Source organism: Thermobia domestica, chromosome 2 (genome assembly GCF_964235325.1).
Source record: "Thermobia domestica chromosome 2, izTheDome1.hap1.1, whole genome shotgun sequence".
Classification (NCBI taxonomy): domain Eukaryota; kingdom Metazoa; phylum Arthropoda; class Insecta; order Zygentoma; family Lepismatidae; genus Thermobia; species Thermobia domestica.
In genome coordinates, this window is record NC_137455.1 from 198,063,259 (window position 1) to 198,083,032 (window position 19,774).

Sequence of the window (19,774 nt, forward strand, 5' to 3'; positions counted from 1 at the left end):
GATTGTTTTCCCAAAGCCCCTGAAAGTTATGTACTCTGGTCATACATGCCAGAATGTGATACGCGTATACTGGAACCTGTTTTCTCATGAAGACAAACATTGCAAACTCAAGATGATAACAGTCGGTAGTGATTGGGATCTCTAATACGTCATTGATGCGTATGGATGTCAAATGGAACACGATACACGATAGTAAGTTTCAAACGAACACATTTTCCCGATAGAAAAGAGGAACATGCTGAAACCACAACACAAAAATGGCTTTCTATGATTATTTTTATTGTTATTACTATAACTATTATTATTATTATTATTATTATTATTATTATTATTATTATTATTATTATTATTATTATTATTATTATTTGTAGTAGTAGTATGATTAGTATTATTAATATGAGCAGTATTATCAGTAAAAACAATAATAATGAGAAGACAGCAAATGTATTGTTCGGCCCATTCAGTAACGAAGGGCTCCGGCCCGTCTTGAGTGTCCTCTAGAACTGCTATAAAGGTTTTAAAATCTACAGACAACCATACCCCAGCGGGATTCAAAATCGGGACCCTTGAGTCGCTGCCTTGACGCCTCAACCCACATGAACACGAGATCTGCATGAAGTAGTAGTAGTAGTAATATAGGACAGGGTTTCTAAACCTGGGGATCACGAAGATAAGCGAAAGAGATAAATATAATTAGAATCTAATACCAGAAAATATATCAAATTATTATTATTTTGAATTTTGTTCTGGTAGACTATTTTTATTTGTGTACATACTGTTAAGAACTACAAAAAAAAAAAAAAAAAAAAATGGTCTACTACACATTTTCAACTGGAGGAGAATTTGTTAAAAATCAATTTAAATGAAAGAGGTACGATATAAAACCAATGAGAACTGCATATTGAAATACCAGAAGAATGCAAATTGACTTTATTTTGTTATCATATGACCCGAAATTAAGGGAGTTACGAAGTTTTAACATTTTCAAACGACCTCCATTTTGAAACAGCATGACGGCGAATTCGCTATTTGTAATATGAATGAACTGACCAAATTCGGTTTTAATGCATTCGATTTTAGGAAACTTACTGTATCCACTATATACAAGAAATGGATTCTACTATTATAGAAATAGATTAATATCGTGAGATCACCGAAATAATTGTATTAAAAACCCGATACAAGCTTGTAACAAGCCAGAATTTATAATGGATTCGCTGGCAAGAGGGTGATAACATGGGGATCATGATCGGAATTACGTTAAGATCACTGGTATTTGATTATTATTATTATGTCTTTGTTGTCTTCTCATTATTATTATTATTATTATTATTATTATTATTATTATTATTATTATTATTATTATTATTATTATTATTACTCACCATACTGCTCATATTAATAATGCTAATCCTCCTCCTACCGGTACTACTATTACTACTACAACTACTACTACTACTACTACTACTACTACTACTACTACTACTACTACTACTACTACTACTAATAATAATAATAATAATAATAATAATAATAATAATAGTCATACTAATAACAATAATAATAATCATATAAAGCCATTTTTGCGTTGTGGTTTCAGCCTGTTCCTTTTTGTCCACCGGGTAAACGTGTTCGTTTGAAACTTACGATCATGTATCGTGTTCTATTTGACATCGATTCGCATCAATGACGTATTAGAGTTCCCAATCACTACCGACTGTTATCATCTTGAGTTTGCAATATTTGTCTTCGTGAGGAAACAGGTTCCAGTGTATCACATTCTAGCATGTATGACCAGAGTATGTAACTCAGGAGCTATGGGGGAACGATCATTCTACTTCCAGTTCGACGACGTTGCGAATCGTAAGAGTAAGCATATTTCCATCTTTCAATATGTCCTTCCACTTGTGCAAGTTTCAATGCGATACTCGGCAAGGAGTTGGATAGCTTATATTGTAAATTCTTTTTTATCTGAATATTACTTCAACTTAACCGCACTAAAAGACTTTAAGACAAAATCTTATAACATAAGAGTAGTACCTATATTCCTCTTGATTTATTTCATTCACTATTATAAACTAACAAAAAGGAAAAACAATACTCTGGCATGAGACCGCGAACAGTCAGTGATTTTTAATTGAGTGATCAGTGATGATTTTATAAGATCTAACCCGGGGAGAATTTCAATACATGGGGGGTCCCAGTGCATTTCTTATCACATTTTTGATTTTGTCACCCCGTACAAATTTTTCAAGAAGGGAGGTTGTCGAGTAGATGAGCTTCTGAATCTTTTGAGTTAAGAATAAACCTCCAACCGAATACATTACATCAGTTCTCACTGTTTCCTTTTCTTTTTTCCGTTTCTCCAACTTTTCAACTTGGATACTTGCACGTTTCTCTTTCTTGTTCCCTTTTCTCTTTGTTATTTCATATCTTGTCAAAAATATAGCTTACATCTACCGAAAATACTTCCGGAATTGGATAGGATATACTTATATTTTTGCTCTTCTATTTTTTTTTTTTTCATTTCAATATTTTATGCGTGTCTCCTTCTTACACGTAAAATTCCAGGTAGCGACCAGTTTATTGTTACCATATGTTTACCAATCACTTGTGCTTAGATTTTGGATTTTTAAGGTATTATAACGTCATCCATTTTCTTTGTCCTTCTATAGTTTTATTCTTCTAATCCAATGAAGATTTGCATGTTCATACTTAGGTATGTAAAGCAATATGAGTACTTTCCAAGTTTTGTCCAGATTATCTTTTGATCAGTTGCTGGTTCCACATTCAATATGTATGGAAATGCTATTGAATACAGTATAGCTTCAGGATGTATCTTGAATGTTTTTCATGTTTAGGATGAATGTCGAAGGAGAAGAATAAATACATTTAGATGTTGCTAACGTATCCTTGCTGTGCTGTGATGAAAGGATGTTTCATTCAAAACACACGGAGAAGCTTCAATAAACATATTTCTAGCAGTGGATTTTAAATGTGATTTTTCATCGTAGTTCACTACATAAAACATGAAAATGTACGAGAATGAAAAGAAATATTACGTTAGAAACCGCTTAAGAAAGATAAAAATTCAATATAATGTTGTATCGAACAATTTAGGTTTATGGTCGCTTACATTGCCGAAACTAGAAAAGGCGTTCATCTGTATTCCCTTTCTCGTCCCCCAAAAGTCTTCAAAAAATGATTTTTCTTCCTTTCATTCTTCCAACGTATTGCAAAACCGGACGATATTTCATTTACTTAAGTTTAGTTCTTTTTCTTAAAAAAATGCATCCTAAACCACTACATTATATTGCAATAACAAACATTCTTAATTTTCATATATTTTAAAGAACTTTTTCTTCTGTGCATTTGTCCTATTTTGTTTTCCACTATAACATTTTTCAGCGTCCCTCTTTATTACCGAAGGGTTCTATTATTTCCTTATAAATACAGTATTATGGTCAGTGTTATAACAAGACGTCCTTACCAATGTCGATCAACATCCACTATGTAAGTATGTCTTTGTTATTCCTCCAAAAGCAACTAATGTTGTTCCCTTTTCTACTGTCCAGAGAAATCTTTGTATAATTATGAACATCTTTCTGAATATAGGTCGCGTTTTGAGTTCAAAATTTTCCGTTGTTGAGTGATAGTTCTTCCCTCCTCATCTTTCCATTGAACTTGCCTGTAAAAATTTTCATGCCGCATTTTAAGAAGTGGTCAACAATAAGTTCCATTTTTTTCTAAAAGTTATTCGTATCCTGAACTTCCGCTTTCTTCGTGGATACTATACATTTATAATTCTATAGCATACTATTATGTTTCCATAATTGACAAGTACTAGTAAGATAACGCATTTAATAGTAATAACAAGAAAATTATTTCATCAAGTATTAGGCCGTTCTACATAAAAAATGTGTTGGGCATCCGACTCCGAGTTGGTTGGTTGATTTTAGATTTGCAGCCCTTTACAGCACGGAGATTAATTTAGACGTGGACTTAGGTTGAATTTAAACCACTGTAGTGCGTTCAAATTTCATAGCTTTTCCACCAGAAATTGAACCCGGTACCCCGCTCACGAAAAGCGCACATTAACAAGTAAGTCAGTTAGAATAGCTTCCGATTGCAACATTACCATTCTCGATCTTTCTAATATCTTGAGATACTGAGACTGCCTAACAGTTTTATACTTCGCATAATATCCTAAAGTCTTCACCGATTTCTATTGTTTATGTTCCAACGCTAATGCCTGTCCTCTCTTTGTTCTCTAAATCTGTGCATCACCCCAGAAATGCAAATGGACGATTGTTTTACCTCAGAAATACAGAGAAGAATTCATTGCACAATGGAGGATTGCACCTGCGTTGGTTAGCGAGTTCACTCGATCTAGCAGTGATGACAACTATCCAGTTCTACTGACGTTCTCTGTAGAATGTGAAATGCTTCAGAGGACAGAATATGGCAGGAAAATACACAACTAGCTAACATAAACGACCAGTCGAAAGCGTTAGACCGGCGATCTCAATTCCTATCTATAGCGGATCCGAATTTCGATAAGCACATGGATATTTTGTGTTGTCCTTTCAACATTCATTTAGTTGTTATCCTTAATTTTTCATAATCTCCTTTACCCTAAAGGAAAAAGTCGTAGGACGTAAAACTTAAAAATAAAGAAACAAATATTAACAGCTATAAGTCTACTGTTCTACTGTTCTTCAGTTAGATCAGGAAAGTTTAGGTGTGCAGTTACTAACTGTCAGTGTCTAGCTAGTAATATTTCAATATCTATAGAGCTGTTCTACAGAATCTATGCAGCTTGATAAAACATCAGCAAGATTTTCGTATTCGTAACTTTTATTTTTTTCTATTTGTAAATTAAATTGTATTGTATTTTTGAATTTTGCATGGTACTACTCTGCTGTTTAGGCTCAATGGGACAATGAGAAATAAATGAGGATAACGAATGGCGAAAGTAAAACACATAACAACCATGTGTTAAGCGGGATTCGAAAGCGAAGGAAAAAGTCTTGAATGATTCATTATTCTGCTTGATCATGCTAACCGGTACTTCTATTTGTAAACATTTTAAATCATATTACTCTTCTAGTAATAGTACCATACTGGTTTTATTATTAGCATATCCTTTTTTACAGGTATTATCAGTGTATCAGTTTTCGATTTACCTTTTGTTTCTGAACAGTATCCCTTCTTTATAAGAGATGGAAAAAGCAGCAAATAGCATCTCTTAATATATTTTTAACTACCATGGATACGCTAATACCTACCCTCACTCTTTGGAAACGTTTATGTTCCATAACTTATTAACAACATGAAGGTTATCGTGTTACTTCTAACATTAATGTTTTGTTATATATATATATATATATATATATATATATATATATATATATATATATATATATATATAACTGAATAGAGACGGATACCTAATTAATGTATTTTAATGCACTTAGATGTACTCATAGTTTTATGTTCTATTCACATTTTTATTATTCTTCGATATTAAATTCGATATACAGTATATCAAGAGTAACTATAGACGTCAATTTAACTTATAGTATGTTAAAGAACCAATGTTTGATGAGTACTGTACTACAAATTCTCAGAATACGAACGGTTTATATACTAATACGTATGTTGTTTATTTTGTATTCCCCAAGACAAGACTTTACTAGATAGTTCACTCGTTAGCTTGAAGAGAGATGCAAATTAAGGGGTGATAGATGTTTGTTTCAATCACACAATTCTACTGAAATTAAGTGAATTATTTCCGGTTGGAAGAGAAGTTTGTTCTGCGAAACATAATGAGGAAGATTTACAAGATATATTGTCATGTTGTGTAACTTTTTACTTGCCCACATATCTAAGTATAGAAGTGTAGACCTACAACGTAATTGGATGAGTAAAGAAAATTGCAGTTTTAAATTTATTGTGAAAACGTTAGTTCTTAACGAAAAAACTTAAGTTTAACAAATCAAAATCGTCAGTCTTCGAGAAATACACATGTGGTTAATTTCTTACTTTTCAATTCGAATGTACTCTCTGTTCAATTTAAAATGAGAAGTCTGATTTTTAGTATTTTTGTACTTATGTTGAATATATCATATATTAGAGATTGGAAATCAAAGATTTGTTTATTTCGATCTATGTATACGGTATTTTAATGCGGTGCAATAATTAACGAAAGAAATAATTATGACGATTATACAACTTTAAGTTGTTAAAAAGTCACATGGGAGAAAATTGGTAATTTTAAGACCATTAACTACATTTGTAGTAGACTCTAACAGTCAATGATAAGAGCTTATAAGTGAAATCTAGACACCTTCGTTAAGTCTTATCAGTCAATCGATATTTCTAAATATACGGAGAGGAATTCGAACATTTCTTTGAAGAAAAATATCAAGAAACGTGTCTTTGTCTTTTTGGTTTTTCTTTTTCATGTTGTTTTATTTTTACACAATTAAGTCTGCTACCAAAGAATTGTACAAGTAAGATAATGACTTTAAAGAAATTCCAATATAGAAACTATATTGCATATATGCTCCAATTCTTAATATACTTGAGTTTAACATTATCTATATTATTTAATAATATTATTCCAAGCCATAGACAAACTTCAATCTACGAACTTAATTATCTATTTTTGACTTTGCTTAAAACTGGCTTACTTTGTACTTGTTTTTTATATATTATAAAATAATTAATCCAATAATTTAATTTAAGAATTGAATGTGTTTGAATTGGCAGAAATTTAAACTAACAAGGACATAAGTTTATATAAATTTCGCTAATTGAAACTTGCTTTAACTTAGCTTAATATCGTGTACCTTCAAAGAAACTGACCGTAATAACGTCTGATGACACATATTTAACACAGTCAAGTGTCTCTCAGAAAAAGAGAAGTCTTGGAACTCAATGCCAAACAATAAATAGAGGAGATACTTTAATAGAAAAAGTGATAACGTGTATTTCATTTCCAGTGAGAACAATTTGATGGGTTGTATATTGAAATGTTATACATACTTTCCAATCTAATTTAATAAATTTCCCATTATATGAATTTTTCATTGAATCTATCTTTTTATTTATTTATTTATTTATTTATTTATTTATTAAGTTGTATATCAAATTACAGATTGCAAAACGACCATCTTTATGTTCTGATAGTTTGGATCATATTCTTCCTCCTTCACAGTGACTTTCCACAAATTTTATCCATAATCGTATCTTTTCATGTTTCAGGTTCCATAAGTAAAAACATTTTCCACAATTTGATTGATTTTTTGAACAAAAATTTCAATTTTAGAAAATGTCAACTATTGCTGCTATACGACTCCTCCGTGAGTAATAATACATTGTGTTCCTAGACAGTAAAGACAGTATTTCTCTAAGTTAGTTTAATAAGACATTTTCAAATAAACAATTTGAATTTACTATAATTAACTATTTAAGCTTGTTTGCGTAATTATATTACATAGATAGGGTTCATATTACTTTTGAATGTTCTTCCAGAACTTTACTTCATAGTAATTTGAGATTGAATACGAAATTCACTGACAATTTATCAAAATCTTAATTTGGTTAAGAAGAATTATTTCCTGTGTTCCGTAAATTAACTAATTAATTAATTAATGAAGATTTAGTGTGAAAACCTTTAGTGACTGATCGAAGGTTCCAGTTTCAGTAATACCATTCTGAACGCAAACGTTTCTCTGTTGACTCCAAATTGTAAAATAATTTGAGAGATTGGGTTAAAAGTTGTAGATTGTGTATCATGGGGGTGCTGAAAAAATGAGTTTTTTTTTTTTGTGCTGTATAGGTTACTTATTGTATATTTATCAGCTTCCAAATTAAGTACAAGCGAACTTACGGTATCATTCCAGATGAATGTATGTATGTTTGTAATACTTTATTTGTCAGTAACTACTGGCTAGACCTAAGCCAAATTTAGTGACCAAGTAGTCCACTGTCTAAAGAATAAAGATCGCTATACAGACCAGCCCAAAAATCAAGGGAAGCGGTAGAAGTTAGAGGGACCCGATCCAACCATATTATTGTTCATTTGCAAGCCTGCCGTGAAAATCTTACTGGGCCAGTAAAAATTTAGTGGGCCCGATCCCCGTGCCCCACATGGATACAGGCCTGTCGCTATATTTTGTGGACAAGCTCGGCCAGCGACAGAATCGGATTGCCTTGTATTTGCTATTTTATTTCTCTGTAAATTCCGACCAAATCTAAATGAAATTTAGTGGATAAGTAAACCATTCTCTAAGAAATAAAGATCACTGTCCTTTTAGTGTCCGAACTCGGCTAGGAAGAGGCTCGGTTCGGGTTTCATGTAGTACTTTATATCTCATTAACTACTGGCCAGATCTGAACAAAATTTGGTGGGCAAGTAGCCTATCATTTAAGAAGCAAAGATCCTTATACAGTAGAGACCTCAAAACTCGGTACTCGATAACACTGCAGTCCGGATAACTCGGCCACACCCTGATAGGGCGAGAAAACCCGGCGTGAAGACCCGATCAAGTATTTTTCTTAGATCTGTCTTATCAGGTAAATGACTGTACAATATGTATTCATTAATTTTCATTTTCATGGGTAGTAAAGGTTTTATACCTTCATAAAGTACGTAATTTTTCCTTGTTTACGGGTAATTGGGCAGTTTATTCACTGTTGTATTTTCAAGCAACCAATGCATGGAAGTATAGTACTGTATTTTCTGAGGAAACACTTGTACTTATTCTTTTTTTAACTCCATTCCCGATAACTCGGCAGTCTCACGAACTCGGCCACGCTTCGGTACACATTAGGCCGAGTTTTCGTGATTCTACTGTATCTGGTCGCCGACTTTGGCTAGGGACAGGGTCGATTCGGCTCGTCTCCTCTTCTATGTGATCCTTTGTTTGCACTTTCTATGAGACTTAACGTTTAAATTGGTATAAAGAGGAACAGAGGCTGTATTCCACACCTTTGGACTCGGAGTTTGGTTCACCGCCTATTTTGCTCATTATTATATTAATTTTGTACGAAAGTAGGAATTATATTTGTCATCAACGCTGCTTATATACGTAAATTTGTTCTGACATCTTAAAATCACTTATATATTAGAAACATTGAAAACATCTGCAATGTTCGGCTTTGGAAGATTTCGAAAAGAAAAAAATACGTTCAAAGTGGCCAACTTATAACCGAATGCTTCTTTTGAATGTTATGTTCATCTTCTGTCCAATATTCGTTATAATATTTTTTTTTAAATTTTCTTGTGTGTCTGAAACAACTTCACTGAGGTTTGTGAACCATAAAAGTTAAAATAATATCTTACGAAGTCAATGAGCTGATTACACACCACTTTGTTGGACGTAAGCCATTTTACTAAAATGTGTCAACGCGCACTGTGTGAAGTTAGGTTGAAATTTTGAGTTCGGATGCATAATATTTTTCTACAAGGCAATGATTTAAATTCTATTAATGTTCGAAAAATAAAATTAGTTACGTCTTAGCCGTAATTGTATTCAATCAATTGATAGAGCTATGCATATTTTGCACTTATTACTGTTAGGTACATGTATTAGAGATCCAGTTTCGTTTAAAATAGTTCTTTTCCATTTTTTCATCACAACAGTTGTGAATTGTTTTTATATTTAAATATAGTACAATAAACTTACGGTGATCCAGCTGAAAACACATCACCAATTTTAGATGAAATAACAACACGATGAAGATTTAATGTTTACTGTTTTGCTTCATTGTTTACAAATAATTTTGAAAACTAATAAACCATTTTGCATGAAGTTTTATACAGTATGCTTGGGTTTCGTTGTTTGAACAGATCGAGTAATTAATTAGATTCCAATGTAATTGATCATTTGTCCTGTAGATTTTATCCTGTTACGCAGCAGCCACACATGGATGATCAGTTCGCTGGGATTGCATACATGCAGTTTGAAACAAGAAGTTTTATTTTTGGGTAATTATATTCGAAAGTATTCAACATTCTATTTCATTATAATCGTATTATTATAGTTAACATAAACAGATGCACACATATTGTGCTATTTATAATATATGTTTTAATGGAATATAGTTTTTCAATAGGAATATATATATATATATATATATATATATATATATATATATATATATATATATATATATATATATATATTCTATTTTAAAATAGTCGGAACTGTTCAATTTATAAATTTCATTTTTCTCATAAAGAGATTTATTAAATTACTTATTTATTCTTGATAGATTACAACTTTATGTAAACAGGAAGATTATCAAAGATGACACCTATGGTTTTCGAGCAACTACTCGAGTTTCTATCCGAGGAGTTACATTTCAAAGTAGGTTTGAACCTGCAGTAACTATTTATATTTATGCAACCAGAAACAAATATGTCCTAAAATATTTTCTACTACCAATCATAATGTATTACAATAATTACATTTGATAAAGTCGATGTATGAAATAAGATTCTTTCAGTTTCATGAATGTCAAAGATAGTTTTGTTTCTTCTGTCTATATTGATTCCCTCCATTGACTGTAAAGCATTATTGTATTGTACCAAATATTGAATACTTCCTGCTATTTTTTCCTTCGACTTACAAAGATTAACTGCATTTTTGAACTAAAAATTTGAATGGTATTTAAAAAAAGAGAAAAACCGTATTCCACACTTAGAAGATCATTATAATATTATTACTTCAGTTTTTTCTACTGCTCATTGTCTTTAGTGCGTATGTCACTAAATATGAAAAAAATATCTAATTTATGACGATGATAAAAATTTGATCACGAAAAAATGCTCAAATCAAAAATTTAATAAAGAGAGTATATATTATTGCTCGTGGGCTTTAAATGTTATTTTTCCATCTAAGAGACTAATACGAAAATTGAAACCAACATTTCCAATAGATTGCTCACATTCTTAAGAGTGGGCGCAGTGAAATGAGAGTTATAATACAATCTCAATGGGAATTGTAAAACAATTAGAAAAAAAATATCATTGACATTCTTGAAAATAGGAGATGATACTCTCATAGCGAAATACTCTTCAAGAGACTGTTCAATCCTTATTCGGAATTTCCAACCACAAGAATATCTATATATACTATACTACTATATATACTACTATGATTACAGTAGATTTCTAAAATTACATTCGAGAAAATTAATTTTGCATGTAATCTTCTTGAGTAAGTTATGGAACAAATTTAGTACTGGTAATTTTATAATGAGAAGATATATATTTGTTTTTCGTATTTCCTTTAGCTTTCGAACCTACAGTACAAATGTTGGAAAAATATATTGAAATAAATCTTTTTAAAATTGTAGAATTTAATATATAAATAAATGTAATCGACTTTAAATTGCAATTCAAACTTTATTGTGTTCAAGATACACCATAGAGTTACTCGATCTTTAGTTAATAAGCGCTAACATTATTATGTTTTATTATTATTTTACGATAAGTAATTAATTATAATATGGATATGAATTACATCAAATAGGAGTTATCTAAAGATGTGGTATTTACAAAACATACAATAGAACCAGTAGTTTTGAAAAGGTCATGAGTCAGCAGAGTAAAGTTATGAGAACATCGAAAAAAAAAAGTGTTTAATTTTTGAAAATCCTAATGATATGAAATGATCGACCTCTGTTTGAGAAAGTAGTGTTCTTGTCATTGTACGAAATGAACATGTACTTGCGACCAATTGGCGCTAAAAAATAAATCAATAAAATGATGTAGTAAAGCAAAATCGTCATTTTCTGACTTATGACCTTTTCAAAACTACTGAAGTTAGCTTGTTTGTACCTTCACGTCTCTCTTCAGTACTAAAGTTGCATGAGTCGAGGACTTAGCGTGATATTTGCACTATATATATGAACGTTTATTGGGAATCATATCAAAGTCTCCCAAATCAAAAACAACTTTCGAACTATAGTCGTTAGCCACGAAGAAAGCCGTAACGTGGTTAATGTTTACACAATTGGGCCAAACAGATTTTGTTGAAAGATATACGTACATATAACTATTCAACTTTGCGTAATAGTTTCCAACTATCTAGGCCCGTTCAGGTGGTTCAATATAACATGTTAATAAATTGAATAGCTAATGAATCAATGATAGGCAATAGACAATAAAATCGAATCAATGAACAAAATTGTAAATAATATTAACTAACAGAATGTACTTGATTAGAAATGATAGCCTGGATGAAATTAAAATATTGTCTCAATTCATTGGAGCTCCTAAACCGTTTGCTCATAAATACTATGTAAATTCTGTTACGTTATAGATAAACTTATAAAGAAATATTTTATGTGATAATAAAATATAGTGCATTCGAGTATTAATATTGAGTACAAATTCTAATTTTGAGGTATGTTTATATTTAGAATCATAAGAGATAAATAAAGCCAATGTGTAATATATTAACGTCGAATATATGATGTTAACGGAGAATAATTTTAACTTGTGCTACGGCCAAATTGAATGTTAATTGTTGTATTCTCGATAGACCTGCTTTGTGAAGATTTTAAAAAATACATAAATATTTACAAATTACATGTATTTGATATTCTTGTTCATGTTTCAATCTATGAATGCTTATTATATATACACACTGATAGGTAAAAGGCTAGCCCTTCCGTGTGGTTAGAGGTTTTGGCAAGTTCTTCAACAATTCGTTGTGTCGCAATGGATACCAAACAGAGAAAAAATGTATCGAGGAGGAAAGAGCAAATATATAATAGAAGTAGCATAACTATGTCAATGCAAGATAAATATATATAGATTTGAAAGATAAATATATATAGGGTTGTCAAGGACGAACAGTTTCAAACTATGACCAAAACAAGTAATAATAATTTTACGTACGCTATATTTTAATGATTATTAACTTCAATTTTCTTATTATTGTGATGAAGAAATAGAATTAGGAGTAACCAGATTAAGGCAAGTGTAAAATGCCATATACACCTGACAAACTTCTTTTCATCAATAATCTTCGAACTGTTCTATCACTTTGTACACACCTGGATTGACATTTAAAAATTACTTCTCTGTATATTACTAAAAATAATATTTGATTTGGTCAAGCTATTCTGAAGATATTGGTAACAAGAAAATTTAGAATGTAAATATATAATTGCACCCCTATGTACTCGTATTTTAATTGTGTTTAGATATCACATTCAATATTGTTGTGAAAGAAGAAAATATCATAAATTAAATATATATTAAGGTAACAGAAAGTAATAACAATTGTACAAATGTCCTAAACAAAATCCAAAGTCTTTTATGAAATAAGAACTCTATGATAACAACCTGCTATTTACGTACATTTAATAATGTTTTCGTATTGGTCACAGTGCAAAATAGCAACATATGAGGAACAAGTTAGAGCTCAATCACTTTATAGAATTACTATATATACATACCATTACAATGAAAGAGTTACGGGACTTTTTTAATGCAGAGAACTAGACGAAACGAAGCAACAATATGCCACTCGTATACAACAATATGGCGTCAGTAGAATTACTTGAATGAAAATAAGCGCCCTCACTCTTGATATTATATTAATTAATGGTGTCAGTTTTCCTTCTAACGAAGAGCAAGGTGGTATTAACTTAATTTTCAAATGAATTTTCCACTAATACTATTATAAGCAAGGTCGCATCTTGGTATAAAATTTGAATAGTCGGAATTCTGCTTGTGTACAAGTATATATGCATTGACTCGTCGAAAATTTACATTTAAAAGAAAAAGGTTAAGAATAAAGATATATTTTTGTAACTACTAAATTTAGTTACAATGTTTGAAAGATAAATAACAGTGAAAACTTGTAAGGCAAATAACACCATGTTCTCTAAGTGGAAATACGTTAGAAATGGTTACATTTCAAAATTATTCTTGAATTTACAGTACTTAATTTAAAATAAGTAAACTATGAACGGGTATTGAAAGTACCGAGACACTACTTGTATGAAGAAGACCTATTAGACAGCATATAGGCGAAAGCACTAATAGTGACAAATGCTTAGCGGTGACACGTGTGATTATAAGCAAGAGATTAGAGGACAAAATACCTAGAAACAGCCGTTGGTTTGGACAAGAATAAACTTACATGACAACAGTAACGAAATATGAGATTACATGTTGTAGGCAAAGAGATAAAAGAATTAGCAGTGCCCCTTATGAATTTTAAGTTTACATAAAAATGTCAATATCCATAAATTAATTAAACAATTATTTGCAAATTCCTGATGCTTAACTTATATTGCAGACTTGATGTCGTCATGCATTAAAAACACGATAACCCATGAACTTATTATTCCAAATTTTTAGTAGATCCTTGTGAAGTGTTAGTATAAAATAATATAACAGCACAAACACGAAACTTAATATATTGACTATGGCAGTGGCATTTTCGATGCTTGAAGCTAATTGCAGAAAAATGCTTTTCAAAATACCTTCCTAAAAGATCTGTTAAAGGAATACTAGAATAATACTCTGATAAAAGTTCTATTTTAAGCTATTTTGTATCTATTAATATATGTAGATAGTGTCTACACCAACTTCGAAAAAACTAAATATAACGATAACAAAGGTTATTAAACTAGTACAAAGTGCAAATAACTTCCAAAGTAGAATGTGAGGAAAGAAACAAGAAATAAATATTGAATAATGCTACAAAAACAAATTGAAAATACATACCAGTATTTGCAGATGTGACCACAATACCTCCAAGCACGAGTAATGATATAAAAATCCACTTGCTATAACTGTAGTTATTTTTGGTACAGGAAAGCAGCGGGGCACTATTTGATGAATCTTGCCACATTCTATGACACAACACTGATGGTATGCTAGGTAATATTGTTGCCTTTTCTACGGAGAAAGACGAAGACACACCAGATTTAATTAAATCATAACCTTTGTCCAACTCACGAAGTTTCCTGTCTTCCGAAGTGTTTCTCATTTTTTTCTACTATTCTTTCTCTCGTCACCTATGTATATGCTCTTATGTATTTAGAAGAATAAAAAGAATAGGCAGCAGTAAAAAAAAATAAATAAATAAATACCGAAACTTAACCACCACAACGGAAACTATCTTTGCCGACGATTGCCGTCATTGCATCGGCAATCAAACGTTTACGGCCGCGAGAAATAATATTGAAAGAGTAACTATATTATAAAATGTGTTAGTGTAGTTACTTTTCTTTTATTAGAAACGACGTTATCTTGAAATTAGATTCGCATGAAACACAGATATTTCAAATGGGATATCTCGGTAGTGGATGTTATAGTTAATGAGGCGAGACTGCTGGCGGATACTGGGGAAGCACAAAAGCGCGGGTGTCTCCTTGAAAGGAGGGGGGCGTGTTATTGTTGACGAACTGAACGGAAGTGAAAAGGTGCAGCGCTTGGCAAATTTTTGGCCCAACCTTGATGCCTCTGCGCCTTAGCAGCGACGCCGCCTCCTTTTGCGGTTGACGTTCACTGATTGGGATCGAGGGGCGAGACTCCGACTCGAACTATCTGCGCCGTTTGCCCGATTTTCCGAGAAGCAACAAACGACGGAACTCTCGGCTTGCAGCTCCTCTGTCCACGTGGTTCACTGGCCAAGAGCGTGACTGAGTCTGACTTGCTTACCGGCAGAGCGGGTGGAGCAATGACTAGGATGAGTGTATGTGTGTGTATCTGTGTTACGTACGACTGTGCGGAAGACCGGAATGTATCCAAGGCGCACATACATATATATCTATATACACATATAGATACAGATACACAGGACAGTGAGCTGTCTGCACTTGCAGTACGAACTACCAACTTGAAGGAAACTATATTGAATTGAACGTTTCGTTTGGTAGTATGCGACGGAAGTGGCTAGCATATCCCAGCAAACAAGAAATGATATGTAAAACCAATCTCTGATTAAGCGGCGCACATCGTCAAATATCTGAATGAGATGCGTGAGCCCGCAGTAACCAGTAAAAAACTAGAGCTTAGGTTTTTACAGCCTATCAAAGCACACTTGATAATTAATTTAAAAATAACTTGCTCCCTCAATGGTTGCCACAAGTTTTTATAGCTTCCGCTATTACCGTACTGGCTGTCTCTAAACTGAGAAGAAAACAAGGTATTGATTTGTTTTTTACTCAGGTTTATTTAAGAAATAAAATTCATTTCTACCTATTTATTTGACTGTAATATCTGAAATCGTTACAAACAACAAAAACATGCCGTGATTAAAAATAGAAGAGAAAAAGAAAAGAAAGAAAGAAAACAAAATCTTCAATGGTAAAATATTCTTGAAGGAAACAACCAATAATTCTGTTAAGTTAGCTTCCCAGCATTTAGTTGGTAAATTTATTAGTTAAATTTATTACTACCTTATAGCTCTTTAAAAATTTAAGTATTTATGCAGAAAGAGTATCAACATAACTGGAGAGCACGTAATCAAACCAAATAAATAATAAACAGTAAAACTGAAAATGAATTAGATTGAAATAATTAGCAAATTAATAATGAATAACAGGAAAATGAGTGACTAGGTTAATCAAAATATATATACAGGATAAGTCAAAATAAGTGTTACAAGCCAATATTTCGCAAACTATACATCAAATAAGAAATATGAGTCCATGTATAATAGACCTACAGAGGGGCCTAAAAAATGGGTCAAACACGAGGTTCCCCGCACCCCATTTTGGGGGGAGGGGGTGTACGTGAAACTTTCAAATGGGAAAATAGGTCGAGTGGTACCTCGTTCGAAAGAGCTTGGAAAATTGAACAATTTTTGTAGGAAATAATTTTTGATATGGGACACCGTTTTCAAGATGGGTCCCAAAAATGGTCCTGTATCAGATAAAATTTCCAGTATTTATAAATCAGAAACGGTTGAGTAGAAAACGATGAAACAAAAATTAAAAAGGAAAAGGCCATAGGCAACGTGGAATGGTGTTGCCACGGTGTCCCAGGGCCCCCATCATGGGGCCCCGGGGCCAACTTGAAAATTTTAAATGGGAATATAGGTTGAGGGATACCTTGTTTGATAGCTCGTGGAAAACCAAACAGCTTAGTAAGAAATTTGTTTTGATTTCAAAATGACCTCTGAAAATGGTTCCACGTTCAAATACAAAGCGCAGTGTTCAAATTGAATGTTACAAGCCAATATCCCGCGAACTATGCATCAAATAAGAAAGTTCATGTACAATACAATGTACAATACAGACGGCCTAAAATATGGGTGAAACACGAGGTTCCCCCGCCTCCCATTTTAGAAAGAGGGGTGAACATAGAATTGTCAAATGGCAACATAGGGCAAGCGATACCTCTTTGATAGATCGTGAAATACCAAACAGCTTATTACAAAAGTTTCGGCGACCATTTTGAAACAGGCTTGCTCGAAATCAAAACAAATTTTGTACTAAGCTGTTTGGTTTTCCACAATCTATCAAAAAAGGTATCACTAGACCTATATTCCCATTTGAAATTTTCAAATTGGTCCCGGGGCCCCATGATGGGGGCCCTGGGAACACCGCGACAACACCATTCAATGTTGCATATGGCCTTTTACTTTTTCATTTTTTGTTCTATCCTTTTCTACTCAACCGTTTCTGATTTCCTACTGGAAATTTTATCTGATACGAGACCATTTTGGGGGACCATCTTGAAAACCGTGCCCCATATCAAAAATTGTTTCCTACAAAACTTGTTCATTTTTCCAAGCTCTTTTAACGAGGTATCACTCGTCCTACTTTCCCATTTGAAACTTTTACTTACACTCCCCTCTCCCCAAAATGGGGGCGGGAGGAAACTCGTATTTGACCCATCGTTTAAGCTCCTCTGTATTATACATTGACTCTTAACATTTTTCTTATTTGATGTATAGTTCGCGAGATATGTAGTGCGGAGGTTAAGTGGGGAATTCTATAACAATTGTGTCCGTCTGGAAAAAAAAATTGAAACTTTCAGGAATACTTCTTTACTACCGGCAGAAGAAATCTAGAGGTAGGCCCAGAGTTTTTGGCCGACATATTGGAAAATAGTCGCCATCTTGAAAAATAAGGCTGTTTTTCAGAATATCCGTTTTAAGTAGCCACTGCTTCAACACTATTCATCCGAATTTCATGATTGATACACCATTCTCTTCAGAATAAAACAAGCTTTTAAATGCAATATGACATATGTCCGTATGATGTACAAGAAAAGGGAAATTTGGAGGAAATCGGGAATTTTTCTTTTAAAAATATCGTTATTTGAAGTTTGAGCGCCCCCAGAGACGCCCCAGGCTAGAGTACGCGAGCCTAATGTACCTTGAAATAATATAGAGTGGTTATGGTATCTCTTTGCCAAATAACATTAGAGTATCCTATATAATGACATGAGAAAAAAATATTTCCTAATCCTATTTGAAAGTAGGAAATTTACACTAATAAGGAAAATTACGATCTAAAATTTCCGGATAAATTAATATTCCAAAAAATTTCGTGGCTAATTCTTCATTTTCTTTAAAATGATACAATTTCTGAATTGCAATATTGTCCACGCCCCTGTGAGGTATGGGAAAGGGAAATTCGGGGGAAATCAGAAAATATATTGAAAACCCTTTTATAAAATGTTTCTTACTTCTAGAATGATCCCGGGTAAAATCACGTGACTTTAATGTACCCTAAGAAATGCATTGGAGTATTCGTATGCTTCTACCAATTACTATTCCGATATCATACATAGTAACGCTGTGGAAAATAATTTCCCAATCTTGTTTGCTAGGACAAAATATCACTTTTTAGCAGTACTTCATAAGAGTTAACTCTGACGTTAAGTAGAGAAAGACACTTAACTCATTGTGGATTATACCTACGTTTCCAAACGTTGCGCATCCACCTGCTATTGTAAGGCATTCAACATCAGTCTAGCAGATGATGTAAATGATCTTAATGAAGGACAAACACCCGGTATTACTTGTGATGCTCCCTGTGTGCTATTGCAAAACGTATTCAGTGGACATGTCCTGAAAAGTTTCGTGAAGACAGGTATGTTGTGATGATCGGGACCTTACATCTGGAGAAAGCTATCATGAGTGTACTCGGAGATCTTTTAGATGACAGTGGATGGGTTGAATGTATCATTGAGGCTGGGTTAACATTTTCGGGTAGAGTTCAGTCTTATATCAAAGTGCATCACATTACAAGGAGAAGGTATGCACATCAGGTGTCATTATATGCCTTGTTTATCGTGTCAAAATAAGCTTATACTTAATATAATAATGAGTATGAAGAAAAACATGGTACTGATGAGCCTCTTCCATTTAAGGAATGGTGTAAAAACAATTGTGAAAGAATTCCAAGTTTCGCATATGGGAGTACAGTGGTGGAACTAGAGGATTAGTTTCTGAAATTTTTGACATCAATCTGAAGCTCCAACTTTGAGCTCTATGTGAACTCTCTGACAAGATGGGCTCCTTGGTTCTTTTTATTTAACCACAGCAACTATTCTAGATGGCTTCCAGTGCATTGGCGTGACAAAAAATCTGCCAGAGATACACCCGAGAATTCTTGAGGAGCTTTTAGCTGGGAAGTTTACTGCCAACATTAATGGGAGATTATTTTCTGCAATGACATTGGATCAGGCGCGTGAACAGAGCAATGCTTAAGTTAAGGGAATGGAGGTGCAGTGAGATTAACAGAAAACCCAGATGTTTTGAGGAGATGGGCGGTAGCC

The 19,774-nt window shown here is 32.8% G+C and overlaps 1 protein-coding gene across 2 annotated transcripts in view; it reads right to left on the bottom strand.

Moving 5' to 3' along the window:
* LOC145678351 (protein CEPU-1-like) overlaps positions 1 to 15,890 on the bottom strand; it is a 1,025,842-nt gene extending 1,009,952 nt beyond the window's left edge. Inside the window, exon 1 of one of the 2 annotated variants that reach the window (XM_081748400.1) lies at positions 14,762 to 15,890. In XM_081748400.1, coding sequence (XP_081604526.1) covers positions 14,762 to 15,026 — 265 coding nt within the window. In that variant the 5' untranslated portion in view covers positions 15,027 to 15,890. The remainder of the gene's footprint in view (positions 1 to 14,761) is intronic. The other variant, XM_081748399.1, reaches the window with a different exon arrangement.
* Between the last annotated feature and the right edge of the window lie 3,884 nt (positions 15,891 to 19,774).